Source organism: Nerophis ophidion, linkage group LG13 (assembly GCF_033978795.1).
Source record: "Nerophis ophidion isolate RoL-2023_Sa linkage group LG13, RoL_Noph_v1.0, whole genome shotgun sequence".
NCBI classification, from domain to species: Eukaryota; Metazoa; Chordata; class Actinopteri; order Syngnathiformes; family Syngnathidae; genus Nerophis; species Nerophis ophidion.
This window is the reverse complement of record NC_084623.1, coordinates 8,981,556-9,001,765: the sequence shown is the minus strand read 5'-3', so window position 1 is coordinate 9,001,765 and position 20,210 is coordinate 8,981,556. Positions and strand designations below refer to the sequence as shown.

General features: G+C 39.7%; 1 protein-coding gene and 1 long non-coding RNA gene across 4 annotated transcripts in view; one reads left to right on the top strand and one right to left on the bottom strand.

The window, feature by feature from the left end:
* The window catches only part of LOC133564198 (neuropilin-2-like), a 461,460-nt gene extending 449,562 nt beyond the window's left edge, over positions 1–11,898 (top strand). For both annotated transcript variants that reach the window (XM_061918348.1, XM_061918347.1), the window contains exons 17-18: positions 4,878–4,940; positions 7,153–11,898. In XM_061918348.1, coding sequence (XP_061774332.1) covers positions 4,878–4,940; positions 7,153–7,481 — 392 coding nt within the window. In that variant the 3' untranslated portion in view covers positions 7,482–11,898. The remainder of the gene's footprint in view (positions 1–4,877; positions 4,941–7,152) is intronic.
* On the bottom strand, positions 33–16,474 carry LOC133564208 (uncharacterized). Of its 2 annotated transcripts, none has more exons than XR_009809249.1 (5): positions 16,350–16,474; positions 9,658–9,745; positions 8,121–8,164; positions 1,365–1,428; positions 33–1,287 (listed from the first exon to the last, which is right to left on the bottom strand). It is a non-coding gene; the product is annotated as an uncharacterized LOC133564208 (long non-coding RNA). The 2 variants fall into 2 exon arrangements; XR_009809250.1 differs by having other exon boundaries at positions 33–1,280.
* Positions 16,475–20,210: the final 3,736 nt, after the last annotated feature.

Sequence of the window (20,210 nt, the reverse complement as noted above, 5' to 3'; positions counted from 1 at the left end):
TCAAATATTCCACTTTGAAACATTTTGTGGGGGAAAAATTGCATATTTTGTGTTTTCCATATAAAACAAACACATTTAAAAGGAAGTAATAACAACTTATAACTGATGGATGGATCTGAAATTGATCTAGACACTTACAAGTCTTATTTATAACCCTTTTTGCTCAAAGAATTGGAAAGTATTTTTTTATTGTCATTACTCAAAAATAATGCATTTTTGGGGGATAATATGGCATATTTATTCTGTTTTCCATTTATAAAAACTCAAGTGTGTATTTTTTTACAAAAAGTGCATAAAACAAACCATTTTAAAAAAGGCAATTAAAATTTGAATTGATTGATTGAAGTGTTGAAAGTTTTTTGTTTTCTTTTTAAATGTGCGGTCATTTCTCAAAAAATAATAATGAATCAAATCACTTGTTCTTTTAGATGCAATTTTTCACCTGACATGTTTCGACTGTCATCTGCAGTCTTCTTCAGGAGGCTCACCTGACCACTGTCATGAATCAATCAATTAAATGAATGATTGACCTGGTTAAGGCTCTAATGACTTCACATCAAATATTCCACTTTGAAATATTTTTTGGGGGGAAAAATATTGCATATTTAATGTATTTTGCATTTAAAAATGGGTTTTCTTCAATAAAAAGGGCATAAAACAAACATTTAATTAAGCATTCAGTCATAAAGACAAATATTTGGCTATTTTTTTTTACCATTTTTATGACTGAGGCCACACCTCTGTATTAAATGTAGGAATGAAATCTTAGTTTGCCACATTTTATGGTTTGTCATAAAAATGCATTTTAGACTTTCTGCCATGTTAGCCTGCATCCGCTCAGCCTTCTCCATGGACCTGCAGATGATTTACACATCATTCAGCCCTTTAGCAGCCCATCAATAAAAGGTCCACAATCCAAACACAGGGATGATTTATGGACCATATTTATGTTGCCTTAGCTATGCACTATTTGCTTGCCTACTTCAACTTTTTTTTTCTGCAAATGTGCTGCCATTTTTCTCCTGTTAAATCAATCTCCTCCTATGTTTTTAATATTTCTCATTTGTTAATGGAGCCGATTGCGTTCATTTTTTTCAAAGAAAAGCGGCAGTAAGCATTTTTGTATTTTCCAGCAGCCTTCTTTGAAATCAGAGCTTGAATCCCACTTTCATGCTCGATGCCAAGCAGCTGAATGAAAGTTCTCGTCTATTTTACTAATTGGAGCCTGCAGGGCCTTTTAGTCTCCTTTTGCAGCGCCGTGTCGGGGATGTTGTTGGCGCCTGAGGGCTTAAACCACCATCATGAAACACTTTCACTTTCCAATGCTAGGTCAGCCATGACACGTGAATATTTGGACACCTTACCAATCCATTCAGAATTGATGCTCGATTCAGGTCCGTGTACCTTCCGTTCATTTTATTTCCAATTCTGAAACGCAAATCAAAAAACAAATTTAGGGCCGTTTTTCGATTTTTGCTATATATAGAAGATTTGAAAACAAACAAAAAAGGGTTGATTTTCATTAAAGTATCGCCATAAAATATGATTTTGTGCTGTTTTTTCTTTTATGGATTTGTATTTTTCCAGATAAACATAAAAAAAACTATTCATTTTCATCCAAAATGCAAAAAATGCGTGTTTATCTATATGAAATGAAATATATTTATATAGCGCTTTTCTCAAGTGACTCAAAGCACTTTTACATAGCGAAACCAAATTTCTAAGTTACATTTAAACCAGTGTGGGTGGTACTGGGAGCAAGTGTATTGCCCAAGCACACAACGGCAGTGACTGGGATGGCGGAAGCGGGGATCGAACCTGCAACCCTTAAGTTGCTGGCACAGGTGCTCTACCAACCGAGCTACAACGCCCTATATGATGGTAAATTGAACCTGGATGCGGTATTTTATCTTTTCCTTCGTTTTTAACACGTTTTTGGCATAACGCTAACACTTTTGTTCAGCAGGAGTCCTATTGTCGTTTTAAAAAAGTGTCAATAAATAGTGGTCCAACTTTTGTTTCAGGAAAAATATTTGAAAAAAAGGGCTAAAATTTGTTTTTTTAATTTGAATTTGAGAATTTGAAATGGAATGAACGGGAGGTACACGGACCCATTCAACACGGCTCTTGATTCAAACCGATTCTTATAATGTTCTATTTGGGATAATAATTATTATTAGGGATGTCCGATAATATTAAATGTGATATGGGTTTCAAAAAGTAAAATGTATGACTTTTTAAAACGCCGCTGTGTACATGGACATAGGAGGAAGTACAGAGCGCACTGCCTTAGGTGCCGGCCCAGTCACATAATATCTACGGCTTTTCACACACACAAGTGAATGCAGGCCACACTTGGTCAACAGCCGTACAGGTCACACTGAGGGTGGCCGTATAAACAACTTTAACACGGTTACAAATATGCGCCACACTGTGAACCCACACCAAACAAGAATGACAAACACATTACCCTGAACCCCTTGCAGCACTAACTCTTCCGGGAGGCTACAATATACACACCCCTGCCACCCGCCCACCTCAACCTCCTCATGCTCTCTCAGGGTGAGCGTGTCCCAAATTCCAAGCTGCTGTTTTGAGGCATGTTAAAAATAATATTGCACTTTGTGACTTCAATAATAAATATGGCAGTGCCATGTTGGCATTTTTTTCCATAACTTGGAATATTTTGGAAAATTCTTTTGAGCACCCTTTATTCAAACCGATCCTCACAATGTTTTATAACGAATTATCAAACTTTTTCAAAACAGGTTGCAGGTGAGAAAAGCTCATTTTAGTTGCATTGATTAGCCTAAAAACTTATTGTTTTAAATGTGTTTGTTTTTTGACATCGATTTTGAAAATTATGACTCAATTTGGAATTAGGGTTAATAAATTATTTTCGGATGTGCATCTTTTTTTTTCTAATGTACGTTTATTTTTAAGCTCCATATAAGCTTACTTTGCATTAAGAGGAATGAAATACCAACGTCACGTAAGTCTTTCTAAAAATGTAATTATTAATAAGTTTGCACTTTTCTCTGACCCTCAATTCAACCACTGTTTTATTATTTTTTTCATTTAAGTCTCGCTGTCCACAGCGGAAGAATTTCTAGTTGCTTGAACATTTGTTACGTAAAGTCAATTTACCAATTTAAAGCCTTACATATAAATGTTCTTATTTTTTTCATTATTGTATGAAAATGTTTTAGTTAAAATCATATAAAGGTAATCTGATAGTTTTTTCTTGCTGATGCTGATATTCCTTTTTTTTTGTGTGTCATGCATACATTTTATTGGATGGTGACATACACGTGGATAATATTTATAGAAGCTTTAATATGGGTTCACCACATTTTATTATTGCCTCATAGAGGAAGAGAAAAAAGACCTTATCTGACTGTGCATGTGAGGATGGAAATGAAGTTTCATTTGAGGTTAATTGTATTTTTCTCATAACTACTGAATTGCCTTTTCGCTTATCTTTTATTGATGATCAGCCTGCACATTTATTACACCTGATTTCTTTTGTTCTTGGAGGGCTGGCAGAGAAAAAAAGTAAGCAGAAGTGAGCTTTACGAAAGCGTTGCACCTCAGCCTGCCTCACAAATATGCTTGTTGAGTTTTATGATCTTAGAAATACAAACGTAAAAAGAACATATTGTCTATAAGTGACGCTAATAAAAAAAATCATATTTTTCTATTAAAGTGTGTTCTCTTTTTTCATTCTCTCCTACGACTGGCTGTTTTTTTTTTAATCTACAAATGCCTTACAGTAGGGAAGGGATTCATATGGAGGGGTTTATTAATTTTGCAATGCAGTCTGCTGAAAACAATGGAAAGTGACACTCTACATACTAACTGGAGCTGTGGTCGAAGTTGGAATTGCCATAAAACATGTTTTAAGATATTTAACACTGCAGTAGAGCATACTTGCCAACCTTCCCGATTTTCCTGGGAGTCTCCCGAATTTCAGTGCCCCTCCCGAAAATCTCCCGGGGCAACCGTCCTCCCGAATTTCTCCCGATTTCCACCCGGGCAACAATATGCCTTAAGTATTCTCTACAACCTGTCGTGACGTCCACTTTTCCTCCATACAAACAGCGTGGTGATCAAGTCACGTACTATACGCGGCTTTTACACACACACACACACGAGTGAATCAATCAATCAATGTTTACTTATATAGCCCTAAATCACCAGTGTCTCAAAGGGCTGCACAAACCACAACACGAACCACTACGACATCCTCGGTAGGCCCACATAAGGGCAAGGAAAACTCACACCCAGTGGGACGTCGGTGACAATGATGACTATGAGAACCTTGGAGAGGAGGAAAGCAATGGATGTCGAGCGGGTCTAACATGATACTGTGAAAGTTCAATCCTGCAATGCATACTTGGTAAACAGCCATACAGGTCACACTGGGGATGGCCGTATAAACAACTTTAACACTGTTACAAATATGCGCCACACTGTGAACCCACACCAAACAAGAATGAAAAACACCTTTCGGGAGAACATCCGCACCATAACACAAAATAAACAGAACAGAACAAATACCCAGAAACCCTTGCAGCACTAACTCTTCCAGGACGCTAAAATATACACCCGCGCTACAACCAACCTCCCCCCAAAAAAACAGTGCTTGCCAAATACTTAGCAAACAGTAGGATTTCTAACAATTACAAAGGTTGTGTCATGTTCTCCTACAGAAAATATGTTAAAACAAAATTATTATTTTTTTCGTCATCTTTTCCCATTTTCACACATCTCTGAAAGAGGTCCAGGGAGCCACTAGGGTGGCGCTAAAGAGCCACGGGATGCTGACCCCCGCGCTATGTATATTAATTCGGTGACTGTCTCCCGTGTTTACGCAGATCCCAGGCCCGTGGATTTCGGAAAAGAAGCCGACTACAACAAGCCTTCACTGCGCGAAGAAGGTAAGTGTGCTGGAGGCCCTACAAGCTGTTTTAAGTCAAACCCAAAGAGCGGCGCAGGCTGACATCGCCCGCGGTGCCGCTTTGACTCCCAGAGAAGACAGAAAAAGGCCTGCAGTGACAGCGAGTGACGGCACAGTGAGAGTGTGACACGGCGCTGCCAGCCAGTGTTTTCCTGACAGGCGGCTCAGTTCCCGGCCACGATAATCACTCACACGCACAACGTATCGTCCTGCGGGCGCGCGGGAGGTCTTTACGCAGTTTTACCCCAGTTGTTGATCATAACGTCTGCAGTTTAGCCGGAGAATATGTTTTATGTTACAGCCTCAGTCCAAAATGGAATATATTCATTTGTATCCTCAAAATTCTACACCAAACCCCGTAATGACAATGTAAAATCTTTTTTTTTAATTTTGCAAATGTACTACAAACCTTGTTTCCATATGAGTTGGGAAATTGTGTTAGATGTAAATATAAACGGAATACAATGATTTGCAAATCCTTTTCAACCCATATTCAGTTGAATGCACTACAAAGACAAGATATTTGATGTTCAAACTCATAAACTTCATTTTTTTTTTTTTTTTGCAAATAATAATTAACTTAGAATTAATTTCATGGCTGCAACACGTGCCAAAGTAGTTGGGAAAGGGCTTGTTCACCACTGTGTTACATCACCTTTTCTTTTAATAACACTTAATAAACATTTGGGAACTGAGGAAACTAATTGTTGCATCTTAGAAAGTGGAATTCTTTCCCAATTTTGTTTTATGTAGAGCTTCAGTCGTTCAACGTATTTTACTCTTCATAATGCGCCACACATTTTCGATGGGAGACAGGTCTGGACTGCAGGCGGGCCAGGAAAGTACCCGCACTCTTTTTTTACAAAGCCACGCTGTTGTAACACGTGCTGAATTTGGCTTGGCATTGTCTTGCTGAAATAAGCAGGGGCGCCCATGAAAAAGACGGCGCTTAGATGGCAGCATATGTTGTTCCAAAACTTGTATGTACCATTCAGCATTAATGGTGCCTTCACAGATGTGTAAGTTACCCATGCCTTGGGCACTAATGCACCCCCATACCATCACACATGCAGGCTTTTGAAGTTTGCGTCGCTAACAGTTTGGATGGTTCGCTTCCCCTTTGGTCCGGATGACACGATGTTGAATATTTCCAAAAACAATTTGAAATGTGGACTCGTCAGACCACAGAACACTTTTCCACTTTGCATCAGTCCATCTTAGATGATCTCGGGCCCAGAGAAGCCGGCGGCGTTTCTGGATGTTGTTGATAAATGGCTTTCGCTTTGCATTGTAGAGCTTTAACTTGCATTTACAGATGTAGCGACGAACTGTATTTAGTGACAGTAGTTTTCTGAAGTGTTTCTGAGCCCATGTGGTGATATCCTTTAGAGATTGATGTCGGTTTTGATTTAGTGCCGTCTGAGGGCTCGAAGGTCACGGTCATTCAATGTTGGTTTCCGGCCATGCCGCTTACGTGGAGTGATTTCTCCAGATTCTCTGAACCTTTTGATGACATTATGGACCGTAGATGTTGAAATCCCTAAATTTCTTGTAATTGCACTTTGAGAAACATTGTTCTTAAACTGTTTGCTCACACAGTTGTGGACAAAGGGGTGTACCTCGCCCCATCCTTTCTTGTGAAAAGACTGAGCATTTTTTGGGAAGCTGTTTTTATACCCAATCATGGCACCCACCTGTTCCCAATTAGCCTGCACACCTGTGAGATGTTCCAAATAAGTGTTTGATGAGCATTCCTCAACTTTATCAGTATTTATTGCCACCTTTCCCAACTTCTTTGTCACGTGTTGCTGGCATCAAATTCTAAAGTTAATGATTATTTGCAAAAAAAAAGAAAGTTTATCAGTTTGAACATCAAATATGTTGTCTTTGTAGCATATTCAACTGAATATGGGTTGAAAATGATTTGCAAAATCATTGTATTCCGTTTATATGTACATCTAACACTATTTCCCAACTTGTATGGAAACAGGGTTTGTAGTTCCGGCTTTTTCAAAACGTTTTTGAGCACTATTGACTTTGTTGCAGAGGCACATGTAAGCCGAAGTACCAAAATATTATGATTAACAATAATAAACACGTTATTGAATTGTTACCCAGAATCAAATGTGCATTATTGACGCAAATATGAGTGAGTATGTGCCTCTCAAAAAGCTTTTTCATTTTTCCCGCAGAATATCTTTACCCCGGGTGGCCCACCTCTTTCTCTACCCCGGCGTCAGCTGACGGGGACCCCCCCTCCGTCACCCTGCTGTCGGACAAGGACAAGGACAATGCCTGGCTGGACACCCTGGACCCCATCCTCCTCACCATCATCGTCATGAGCTCCCTGGGCGTCCTGCTGGGCGCCATTTGCGCCGGCCTGCTGCTGTACTGCACGTGCTCCTACGGCGGCCTGTCGTCGCGCTCCTCCACCACGCTGGAGAACTACAACTTCGAGCTCTACGACGGCATCAAGCATAAAGTGAAGATCAACCAGCAGAAGTGCTGCTCCGAGGCCTGAGGAGGACGACGCCAAAGCACGGTTCCTCCTTGCAACTGATTCTATTTCCAATGGAGGAACGTGGCTAAGAAGCGCTCGGAACTTCAAATCCCCGCCCCGTGGGAGAGCGCCCGCTGGCTGCTAGAACGAAGGAACGGTGTGGATTGATCGGACACGAACACCGATGACAATCTGAACGCTGAGGCCTGGGATGACAGGTTCCAAAGGTGGCGTGATCCTCTGGGAATGTTCGCGTCCGAGTACCAAATGAAGGGACAAAGGAGACCGCATGCTGACGTTGTTCAAAGCGAAGTCCACACATATCAAGTTGATGCCTTTCTCCTGAAGTCGTTCGAAAAAATCAAATGGGAATACCGTATTTTCCGATATGTAAGCCGCACCCACTAAATTTTAAAAGAAAAATTTATTTTTTTCATATATTATACATAATGTTATATCGTATACAAACCGCAGATCTATATTGGTACGTACAGAAAGATATGTACCGTATTTTCCAGACCACACAACCAAACCTGCTAAAGTTTAGAAAAAAGAAACATGTTTCCATATATTAGTTGCACTGGACTATAAGACGCAGATATATTTGTTGTGAAATGAGTTATTTAAACAGAAAAATTTTATAAATGTTCATTTACATACCTTAATTGTTTCCATGCGGTGTCTTTAACGCGGCAGTAAAACGGCTGATGAAACAAAACAGAAGCCATCGTCATGGACCCACCCACTAGCTGCGGAAGCTAGGTCTTCAATCAGCTGAACAGACTCAATGATGCAAAAAGAATTTCATTGTAACTTAATAATACTAGCACGGACACTCGTAAACGTGTTAGCATTTTAGCTATTGCTAACGATGCTGGCAACATTACATCACAGTAGCACGTACAAATATGAATGAAAACACTCGTACAGACATCACACATGGGACGATTTAGTAAGTATGAATTGTTTTAGTTACATTGTAAAACTTTCAAACATCACTTGGAGTAATGAATGAAAAATCCATACAAGTAAAAACGGTATGGATGGCTAGAAGAGGGTTCTAAGCTCTGTCTAAACAGAAGAGCAGCACTGCAGTGAGCAAACTCGTCCAAAAGATGGCGCCGTAGCACAAACAATAACACCTATGCAGTGTGTTTGCTTGTTGTGGTTTTTTTAGATAATTGACGTCATGGTTGTAACAAAGAAAAATTGGCCGCACCATTTTATTAACTGCTTGGTTAAAAGCGTAAAAAAAAAGTAGCGGCTTATTGTCCAGAATTTACGGTAAATATTTATTTACTTACTTACCTGTCTGTGACAAGGCAGCAAAACGGCTGATCGAACAAAACAGAAAACATTTTGATGTCTTAATTCATTCATTTTTTTCCTTTTTAATGTTAATGAAGATTAATCTTCCTTGTACATTGTTTGATTTCTTTGTTTAATCCATTCCATGATGTAGCCGTTGGCGAAGAAAATTCCATAGGTTAGCCACACCTTTGTATAAGCCGGAGGGTGGTTAAAAAAAAAGTAGCGGCTCACAGTCCGGAAAATACGGTATGTTACTTTGTAAACAAAGGATGACTAAAAAGGACATTTTCTTTCTTTAGGTTTCCGTTTTCCATTTGAGTTCTGTAACTTGCTTGTTTGTATTTTTATGAAACCAGTGGCATACACAAGTAACGAAGGTTTGTTTTAGTTATTGATTTACTTTTGAAAAAGGTTAGGAAAGATCTTCGGTTTGTATAACGTTCTTGCCACATCAGAAAAATCAGAGGTGTATGGAAATCTACAGTCGGGAAGAGTTCATGTGGCACCATTCCTGAGCGGATCATTTTGTAATGCAGTCTGCTGAAAATCATGGAAAAGCGGCACCCAACATAGCAACTGTGGTCAGAATTGAAATTGCCACGAAAGACATTTTAAGCGGACCTCAAATTTGTCAGGAAAACCACGAGGAATGGAGTCATATGAATCCCCTTCCTACTGTGAGTTAGATTCTATAGTTTATACTATACACTATATATATACATATATATATATATATATATATATATATATATGTACTTTAGTTTTTCAGACTGTACAATGCCCAACTGATGACACTGTGTGAACTAGATGGATTTATTGCAACCTATGGATTGCCAAAGAGCTGTGTCAGTGCTGCCCAATCGTGAAGAAAAGTAAAGAGACGTACCTTCCTTGGACACACAATCGAGCCTTAAGCTAACCACACAATTCGCTGTATATCGGAGGACAGCCATGGAGAAGGGCCAGTGCCACACCTGAGGGACGGAAAGAGATGATGTCTTACGTGCGGCAACCTGAGATTGCCGGTAACAACTATAAAGATGTCACGATTTAGCGTGTTGTAAAAAAAAAAAAATATGGTCCCCACAATGCATGAGTGTGTGAAAACAGCAATGCACAAGGTATGTTTTTTATTTCAATGACTTATTTCATCGTTTTGGTCATTGGCAGTTTTGTCGACAAGAAAGTGCTTTAACCCTTGGGGATTCCCAGAATGTGGTGAATGTTATAGGCCCCAGGGACCCGAAAGGGTTTCAGTCTAAAAAGTAATATATATATATATATATACATATATACATATATATATACATATATATATATATATATATATATATTATATATATATATATATATATATGTATATATGTATGTATGTATATATATATATATAGACACAATACAGGCCAAAAGTTTATTTTTATTTTCATGACTAATTACATAATAAATTGTCGCTGAAGGCATCAAAACTATGAATGAACATTTGGAATTATTTACTTGACAAATAAAAGGTGAAAAAACTGACAACATGTTTTATATTCGAGTTTCTTCAAAATAGCCACCCTTTGTTCCAATTACTCTGATTTGCACACTTTTGGCATTCTCTCCATGAGCTTCAAGAGATAGTCACCAGAAATGGTTTTCACCTCACAGGTGTCGTGCTTTTGATGCCTTCAGTGACAATCTACGAGGTAAAAAGTTGTGAAAATAAAGAAAACGCATTAAAATGAGAAGGTGTGTCCAAACTTTTAGCCTGTACTGTATGTATGTGTGTATGTATATATATATATATATATACATGCATATATAGATATACATGTATATGTATACATATATATATTCATATATATATACATACATATATATATATGTATGTATATATGTGTGTGTGTATATATATATATATATATATATATATATATATATATATATATATATATATGTATGTATATATGTGTGTGTGTATATATATATATATATATATATATATATATATTTTTGGCCCTCGAGTCAAAATAATTGCCCAGGCCTGGTCTAGTGGGGACAAGTGAAAGTTATGTCGGAGAAAATGCAGTCCTTTATAAATTATTTCTTGTTTCTTTGCGGCCCGGTAGCAAATGTGTCACGGCCCCCGGACCGGTGGTTGGGGACCACTGCTCTATAGTACCCTGGCGAGTATTGGTTTAGGGGTCAAATTACACATGTAACAGGATCTGCACATATTTCAAAGGGAAATGCTTAAATGTATTTGGTTTTCATGGAAAAGTGTTATAAAAAAGCACTCTATCAAAAAATGGCTGTTATGAAAGGGAGTCAATGGGGGACAAAAGGGTCCCGGGGAACTCCAATGCATACTCACTCAACAGCTTGTGCTAAAAAAAATAACTTTGCAAAGAAGGGACAAGGCAGATTTTGTAATTATTAATTTTAAAACGTGTAATCCCGCTAACTTTTAAAAAGAACATTCTGTTGCATGACTGTCATTTTAAATAGGCAATAAAAAGGTCCCGGGCCTCCCCAAGGGTTAAACTGTTTGGTTTATTTATGTCGATTTGAATTAAATAGTTATTTTGTAGATCAGTTCAATTGCGTTAACCGCTAAAAATGCAATACGACTCAAGCCAACTGGGTTCCTGTGCAGCGTGCATGTAAACATAGCCGACCTTATGATTTTGGAGAAGACACACAGTAAGTCAATGAGGTTGCCACAGTAAATGAATTGGTGTTTACTTATATCAGCAACCCAAAGGGTCTCTACTGTCTTTGTTCAACCACATCCATAAATAAGAGAGAGGGAATTGAACCATCCAACTGTGTTTATCGGACTGTTTTCCAAGTGCCTTGGAGCTTACATTACGTCTCTCTCGCTCTCTTACTACATTCACAAGAATGCATTTACAAAAACAAGAAAGTGTATATTTGGCGACATCTTGCTTGCTTACATTTGACTTTCCGGGATGTCAGTATTACCTCCAATGTCTCCATGGACACACACATACACACACACACACACACACACACACACACACACGGCACTGGCCAGATAACTTCAACTGTTTGTAGAATTTGTACAAAGAAATGTCTTTTTTTTAATGTTATTATTATTTAATAAAGGCTAAATAACTAGTAATCCGACTGTTTAAAATGTGTCCGTCACTACACATGAATAGGAAATAAAGGGGGAAATGCTCTTTTTGGAATGTTTTCCTTTTCTTTTTTTATGCATTCTAACTCGTAAATGAACCCTAGCAGGAGTCAGCCAACAATAAAGTCTCTCTATTCCACCTTTAAAGTAATCTAAAAAATCCAAAAGCCTTCATAAATGTTATATATATATATATATATATATATACATACATATATACACACACATATATATACATATATATATATATATACACATGTACATAAATACATATATATGTATATATATATACACATATATATAAATACATATATATGTATATATATATATACACATATACATATATATACACACATATACATATATATATACATACATACATATATATACACACATATATATATACACATATACACACACACATACACATGTATATATATATATACACACACACACACACACACACACACACACACACACTCATATAAATATATATATATATATATATATACACACACATACATAGATATACCGGCCCCAAGAAATATTTTTTTAATCTAAATTTGGCCTCCCCGAGTCAAAATAATTGCCCAGTCCTTGTTTACAATAATCCATTCATCCGTTTTCTACCGCTTGTCCCTTATGGGGTCTGCTGGAGCCTATCTCAGCTGCATTCGACCGGTAGGCGTGCTACACCCTGGACAAGTCGCCACCTCATCGCAGGGCCAACACAGATAGACAGACAACATTCACACCCACATTCACACACTAGGGACCATTTAGTGTTGCCAATCAACCTATCCCCAGGTGCATGTCTTTGGAAGTGGGAGGAAGCCGGAGTACCCGGAGGGAACCCATGCGTTCACGGGGAGGACGTGCAAACTCCACACAGAAAGATCCCGAGCCCGGGATTGAACTCAGGACTACTCAGGTCCTTCGTATTGTGGGGCACATGCACTAACCCCTCTTGCACCATGCTGCCTTAAAATTTAAATATAAATTTCATTCAATCAAATTTCACCATCTCAGAGGCGATAAAGCAGCTTACCAGCTCAATACACCAATATAGCGGCATAAACTAGTTAGCTGTCTCTGAAGACGGCGCCGCTAAAACAAGTTTGTCTGCATTAGCGCTAAAAAAAACAATATTGCTAATGCTTGGTTCATATTCAGGTCACGAGATGTAAATGGCGTATTGTTGACGGTTTTTGGATGTTTTTAGGGTGCTTTAAAGGCGCAACAGAGGACTTTTATTAGCTGTATTGTTAGCCACCTTGTACTTGCTGTATTTTACAACTTAGAATGTGCAGTTCCCCTTTAAACGCCTACTGAAAGCCACTACTACCCACCACGCAGTCTGATAGTTGATATATCAATGATGGAATATTAACATTGCAACACATGCCAATACTGCCCAGTTAGTTTACTAAATTGCAATTTTAAATTTTGCGCGAAGTATCCTGTTGAGAACGTCACGGTATGATGACGCATGCGCTTGACGTCACGGATTGTAGCGGACATTTTGATCCAGCACCGATCTCTGCTATAAGTCGTCTGCTTTAATCGCATAATTACATAGTATTCTGGACATCTGTGTTAGTGCATCTTTTGCAATTTGTTCAATTAATAATGGAGACGTCAAAGAAGAAAGATGTAGGTGGGAAGCGGTGTATTGCGGCTGCCTTTAGCAACACAAACAGTAACATTCCCGAAAGATGACAGTGAAGCTTTACTATGGAACAGAGCGGTCAAGCGAACATGGTTCCCTACCACGTCAACCGGCAGGTTTCGGTGAGAAAATTGTAGTAATAAGTCGGCTCTTACTGTAGACATGAGCGGAGAGCTTGCGTCGTTCCTACTGCAGCTGCGGACTCTCTTGCCTCCTCCCACCGGCGACCCCTGACTGTCGGATGCTTACACCATGGAGGAGGGGAAAAAAAAATCTCAGCCCGGCTGCCTAGCCTCGTCGAGAAACGTGGCTTCCCTCAGAGACACTGGTGGTCACCACACCCTCCGATTTTCAGGTACGACCATATAATCTCACTAAAACACTAGTAACACAATAAGCAGATAAGGGATTTTCCAGAATTATCCTAGTAAATGTGTCTAATAACATCTGAATCGCTCCCACTGCCCTGGTCTTTTTTTTTTTTTTACTCTAGTCCTTCACTCTCATTTTCCTCATCCCTGAATCTTTCATCCTCGCTCAAATTAATGGGGAAATTGTCGCTTTCTTGGTCCGAATCACTCTCGCTGCTGCTGGCAATGATTGTAAAAATGGTTCAGATGTGAGGAGCTCCACAACCCGTGACGTCACGCGCACATCGTCTGCTACTTCCGATACAGGCACGGATTTTTTATTAGCGACCAAAAGTTGCGAACTTTATCGTCGACGTTCTCTACTAAATCCTTTCAGCAAAAATATGGCAATATCGCGAAATGATCAAGTATGACACATAGAATGGACCTGCTATCCCCGTTTAAATAAGAAAATCTCATTTCAATAGGCCTTTAAGGAAGTGGTCTTTGTGTTTGCTAAAAACAGTTTAGCACACAAGACTAAAGGGTGTGGACAAAACACAAGAGGACGGACCTGGTTCGAGAGTCCAAACGTGGTCTTTCTATATCGCTCACCAGTTCAGGCGTTATTCTTTCCTTGTTGTTTTGGTGGTGGCGAGTTTGTCTGCAAGTCTCCCATGGCGTTATGTTGTTAGGGTCACAAGATGCTGGAGGATCAAACGTTGTCGACCCTTCATGGAGTCGTGGGAGTTTAGCTCCTCATTAAATCATCTTCATTAAAAACCGAGCGAGTCGTCCCGCTGCTGATGAGCCGTGTTGACCACTTAGGGAGTGTGACAGCACTAAAGGCCTACTGAAACGAGATTTTCTTATTTAAACGGGGATAGCAGGTCCATTCTATGTGTCATACTTGATCATTTCGCAATATTGCCATATTTTTGCTGAAAGGATTTAGTAGAGAACATCGACCATAAAGTGTGCAACTTTTGGTCGCTAATAAAAAAGCCTTGCCTGTACCAGAAGTGGCAGACGATGTGCGCGTGACGTCACGGGTTGTGGAGCTCCACACATCTGAACATTGTTTACAATCATGGCCACCAGCAGCGAGAGCGATTGGGACCAAGAAAGCGACGATTTCCCCATTAATTTGAGCGAGGATGAAAGATTTGTGGATGAGGAAAGTGAGAGTGAAGGACTAGAAAAAAAAAACAACAAGACGAGGGCAGTGGGAGCAATTCAGATGTTATTAGACAAATTTACTAAGATAATTCTGGAAAATCCCTCATCTGCTTATTGTGTTACTAATGTTTTAGTGAGATTATATGGTCGTACCTGAAAGTCGGAGGGGTGTAGTGACCGCCAGTGTCTCCGTGGGAAGCCACGTTTCTTGAGGAGGCAAGGCATCCGGGCTGAGATATTTTTTTTCCCCCCCTCCTCTACGGTGTAAGCCACTGACGTTCGGGTGCAGCCGGTGGGAGGAGGTAAGAGAGTCCGCAGCTGCATGAGGCAAGGGACGACGCAAGCTCTCGCTCATAACTACGGTAAGAGCCGTAATACCACCAGTTTCTTACCGAAACCTGCCGGTTGACATGTGGTAGGGAACCATGTTCGCTTGACCGTTCTGTTCCATAGTAAAGGTTCACCGTCAGCTTTCGGGAATGTAAACAATGAAACACCAGCTGTGTTTGTGTTGCCAAAGGCGGCCGCAATACACCGCTTCCCACAAACATCTTTCTTCTTTGACGTCTCCATTATAAATTGAACACATTGCAGAAGATTCAGCAACACAGATGTCCAGAATACTGTGTAATTATGCGATTAAAGCAGACGACTTATAGCTGGGATCGGTGCTGGATCAAAATGTCCACTACAATCAGTGACGTCACACGCACTCGTCATCATATGCGTCGTCATACCGGACGTTTTCAAAAGGATAATTCACACGAAATTAAAAAAGTGCAATTTAGTAAACTAACCCGGCCGTATTGACATGTGTTGCAATGTTAATATTTCATCATTGATATATAAACTATCAGACTGCGAGGTCGGTAGTAGTGGGTTTCAGTAGGCCTTTAATGGCGCCATGATGATTAGAATTTTCATGACTCAGCACTTCTTGTCAGAGATATCGTCAGAACAAGTTAAGCCGCTGAGTGCTAACATAAATATTTGGGAGGTTACACCTGTAAGTTGTTTATATTCACACAAACACTCTGAAAGTTAGATATCTGACTACAACAAATGAATAAATAAGGACATGCGCTAGCCTAACAACTTTAGCTTTAGAGAGTTAGCATAACATCACATTCAACAACAATACACAAAGAATTGTAGTGGATATTGGCGCCAAAATTTGCCGTTTAATTTGCGAAACAAAGTGAATACATGGCGACCGTTAACGGGTCGTTAACACCCACCTTTGTCACAAACACAGACGGTCGTCGATGGAGGAAGAAAGTCAACCATAACGCCTCAATGGAGATGGGACTTTCGCGAACGAATCAAGTATTTTGAACGGTTCTATTAAATGATCGATGAGAACCGATTCCCAGTTGTGAGCATACTTACCAACCTTGAGAGCTACGAATTCGGGAGATATATATATATATATATATATATACATATAAATATATATATACATATATATATATATATATACATATACATATACATATATATATATATATATATATATACGTATATGTACACACACACATATATATACATATATATACGTATATGTACACACACACACACATATATATATATATATATATATATATATATATATATATATATATATATATATATATATATATGTCCCAACATTTCTCAACCAGCTGTTGCAAGCCCATAACATAATCAAAAGATTCAGAGAACCTGGAGATATCACTTCATGTAAGCGATGATATTACAGACCTTCAAACTTTCAGGCGGTGCTGCATCAATGTGTAAAGGATATCACCACATGGGCTCAGGTTCACTTCAGAAAACCACTGTTAGTAACTACAGTTGGTCGCTACATCTATAAGTGCAAGTTAAAACTCTACTATGCAACGCGAAAGTCATTTATCAACAACACCCAGAAAGGCTGCCGGTTTCGCCGGGCCTGAGCTCCTCTAAGATGGACTGATGCGAAGTGGAAAAGTGTTCTGTGGTTTGACGAGTCCACATTTCAAATAGTTTTTGAAAATGTGGACCTCATGTCCTTTGGAAAAGAACCATCCGGACTGTTATAGGCCCAAAGTTCAAAAGCCAGCATCTGTGATGGTTTGGGGGTGCATTAGTGCCCAAGGCATGGGTAACTTCCACATCTGTGAAGGCACCATTAATGCTGAAAGGTACATACAGGTTTTGGAACAACATATGTTGCCATCCATGTAACGTTATCATGGACGCCCCTGCTTATTTCAGCAAGACAATGCCAAGACACGTGTTACAACATTGTGGCTTTATATTAAAAGAGTGCAGGTACTAGACTGGCCTGCCTTTAGTCCAGATCTGTCTCCCATTGAAAATGTGTGGCGCAATAAGAAGCCTAAAATACCACAACGGAACAACTTAAGCTGTACATCAAGCAAGAATGGGAAAGAATTCCACCTGAAAATCATCAAAAATTGGTCTCCTCAGTTCCCACATATTTACTGAGTGTTGTTGAAAGGAAAGGCCAATTTAACACAGTGGTAAAAATCCCTTTTTTGACCATTTTTTTTGCAATGTGCTGCTGCCATTAAATTTTAAGTTAATGATTATTTAAAAAAAAAAAAGTTTCTCTGTTCGAACATTAATTATCTCTTCTTTGCAGTCTATTCAATTTAATATAAGTTGAAAAGGATTTACAAATCATTGTGTTCCGTTTTTATTTACGAATTAAACAAAACGTGCCAACTTGACTGCTTTTGGGGTTCGTCTTTCATATTTTTACTACTGCCTTTATATATCCTTCATAGACCGAGGACCACCTGGAAAGGTGTTCAGGCTGCTCTGCCAACAGTACTGTCAAACTTGGACTTGGACTTGGGTTGTTTTCCCGAGGTCCAAGGCGAATGGAGTGGAAACGGCGATGGCGTGAAGGTAAGGACATCTTTATTTAAACACTAAAACTAAAAACAGGTACAAACCAAAGGCGGTACAAAAACTGGGCTATAAAACAAAAGACTAGCACAAAGGCAATGAACTATAAACAAGAAACAAAAACTTGCACTGTGGCATAAATAACAAGAAAACTTACTGTGACAAAAACAAGGGAATGGCTCATTAGCGAGTTGCGTAGCAGGTGATCGAGGGCGTGAAGGAGGCTAATGTTGCCAAGACGAAGAACAGAAACAGACTGCTTAAATAGCAGTGACATAATCCGTGATTGAACAGGTGCGTGACATGACAGGTGAAACTAATAAGTTGTCATGGTAGCGACACAAACCAGAAAGTGCAAAACAGGAACTGAGTGTCCAAAAAACAAAAGATAACATCAATCAATCAATCAATCAATGTTTACTTATATAGCCCTAAATCACTAGTGTCTCAAAGGGCTGCACAAACCACTACGACATCCTCGGTAGGCCCACATAAGGGCAAGGAAAACTCACGCCCAGTGGGACATCGGTGACAATGATGACTATGAGAACCTTGGAGAGGAGGAAAGCAATGGATGTCGAGCGGGTCTAACATGATACTGTGAAAGTTCAATCCATAATGGATCCAACACAGTCGCGAAAGTCCAGTCCAAAGCGGATCCAACACAGCAGCGAGAGTCCCGTTCACAGCGGAGCCAGCAGGAAACCATCCCAAGCGGAGGCGGATCAGCAGCGCAGAGATGTCCCCAGCCGATACACAGGCAAGCAGTACATGGCCACCGGATCGGACCGGACCCCATCCACAAAGGAGAGTGGGACATAGAAGAAAAAGAAAAGAAACGGCAGATCAACTGGTCCAAAAAGGGAGTCTACATGACCAAAACGAAACATAATCCATAGGCGTGACAAGTTCAGATCGCTACAGTACATGGTGTGAGGTTGCCGTGGCGATGACTAAGATGCCATCGTCACCATGCAGTCAGTGGAAGCTGCAATTGCATAATTTTGCGCTCAAGGAAACTATTCCAGTAAAGCGTAACAAAAGCAAAGCTTTTTTTTTGTTTCATTTTCTCACGTCTAAGAAATGTTCCTGCGCTGTCCTATACTGACTGGCCCATTTTTGGCCTGCTTTTTTTTTTTTAAATCAACCGGCCGCGGCGTGTGTGTCAAAGTTTGCTTTAAGCGCACTAATTAGCTTCCACGGCCATTATCCCCGATGTCTCCTCATCAGCATCTCTATTCTCCTTTCTTCTTCATTTCATCACTTCTTAATTATTCATCACTTCTTCATTTCTCTGTTTCCTCCTCCGTAGGAAGACTGGCCTCATTCTCACGCTTCCTCTGACAGGAAAGCCCACAAATGTACACTCAGGTGTTCGAACACACACACACCCACACACACACACACACACACACACACACACACACACACACACACCTTGAAGAAGAAGAAGAAAGCATGTCAGTGTGGAGGTCTCTTGTGGTTGGCGTTTGCTGAAAGTGTAACCTACTAACACAGATTTAACTCCAAACACTAATCACTTGTTAATCACGCACACACACACACACACACACACACACACACACAGCCAACTTTCATTTTAAAAAGCAATGAGTCGTGGTATTTTTTTTTAAAGGGGAACATTATCACAATTTCAAAAGGGTTAAAGACAATAAAAAAATCAGTTCCCAGTGGCTTGTTGTATTTTTTGAAGTTTTTTTCAAAATTTTACCGGTCCCCGAATAGCCCAAAAAAAAACCCTTTAATGTGCTTGATTTTCGCTATTTGCGATGCGACTAGCCATTTCCCTGTGACGTCATACAGTGCTGCCAATGTAAACAAACAATGGCGGATACCACAGCAAGATATAGCGACATTACATACAGCTAGCCTAAATAGCAGGTTAGCATCGATTAGCTGGCAGTCATGCCGCGACCAATTATGTCTGATTAGCACATAAGTCAATAACATCAACAAAACTCACCTTTGTGATTTCGTTGACTTTGTCGTTGGAAATGCATCTGGTTTGAGTGTTGCAGGATACCCACACATCTCTGTGCCATCTCTGTCGTAGCATCGCCGGTAAAATTAAGCAGACCAAACGAGGGACTTTCGCGTCTTGTGACACTGGAGCAACTTAAATCCGTCGATTGGTAAGTGTTTGTTTGGCGTTAAATGTGGGCGGAGGGAAAGGCTGGATGCAA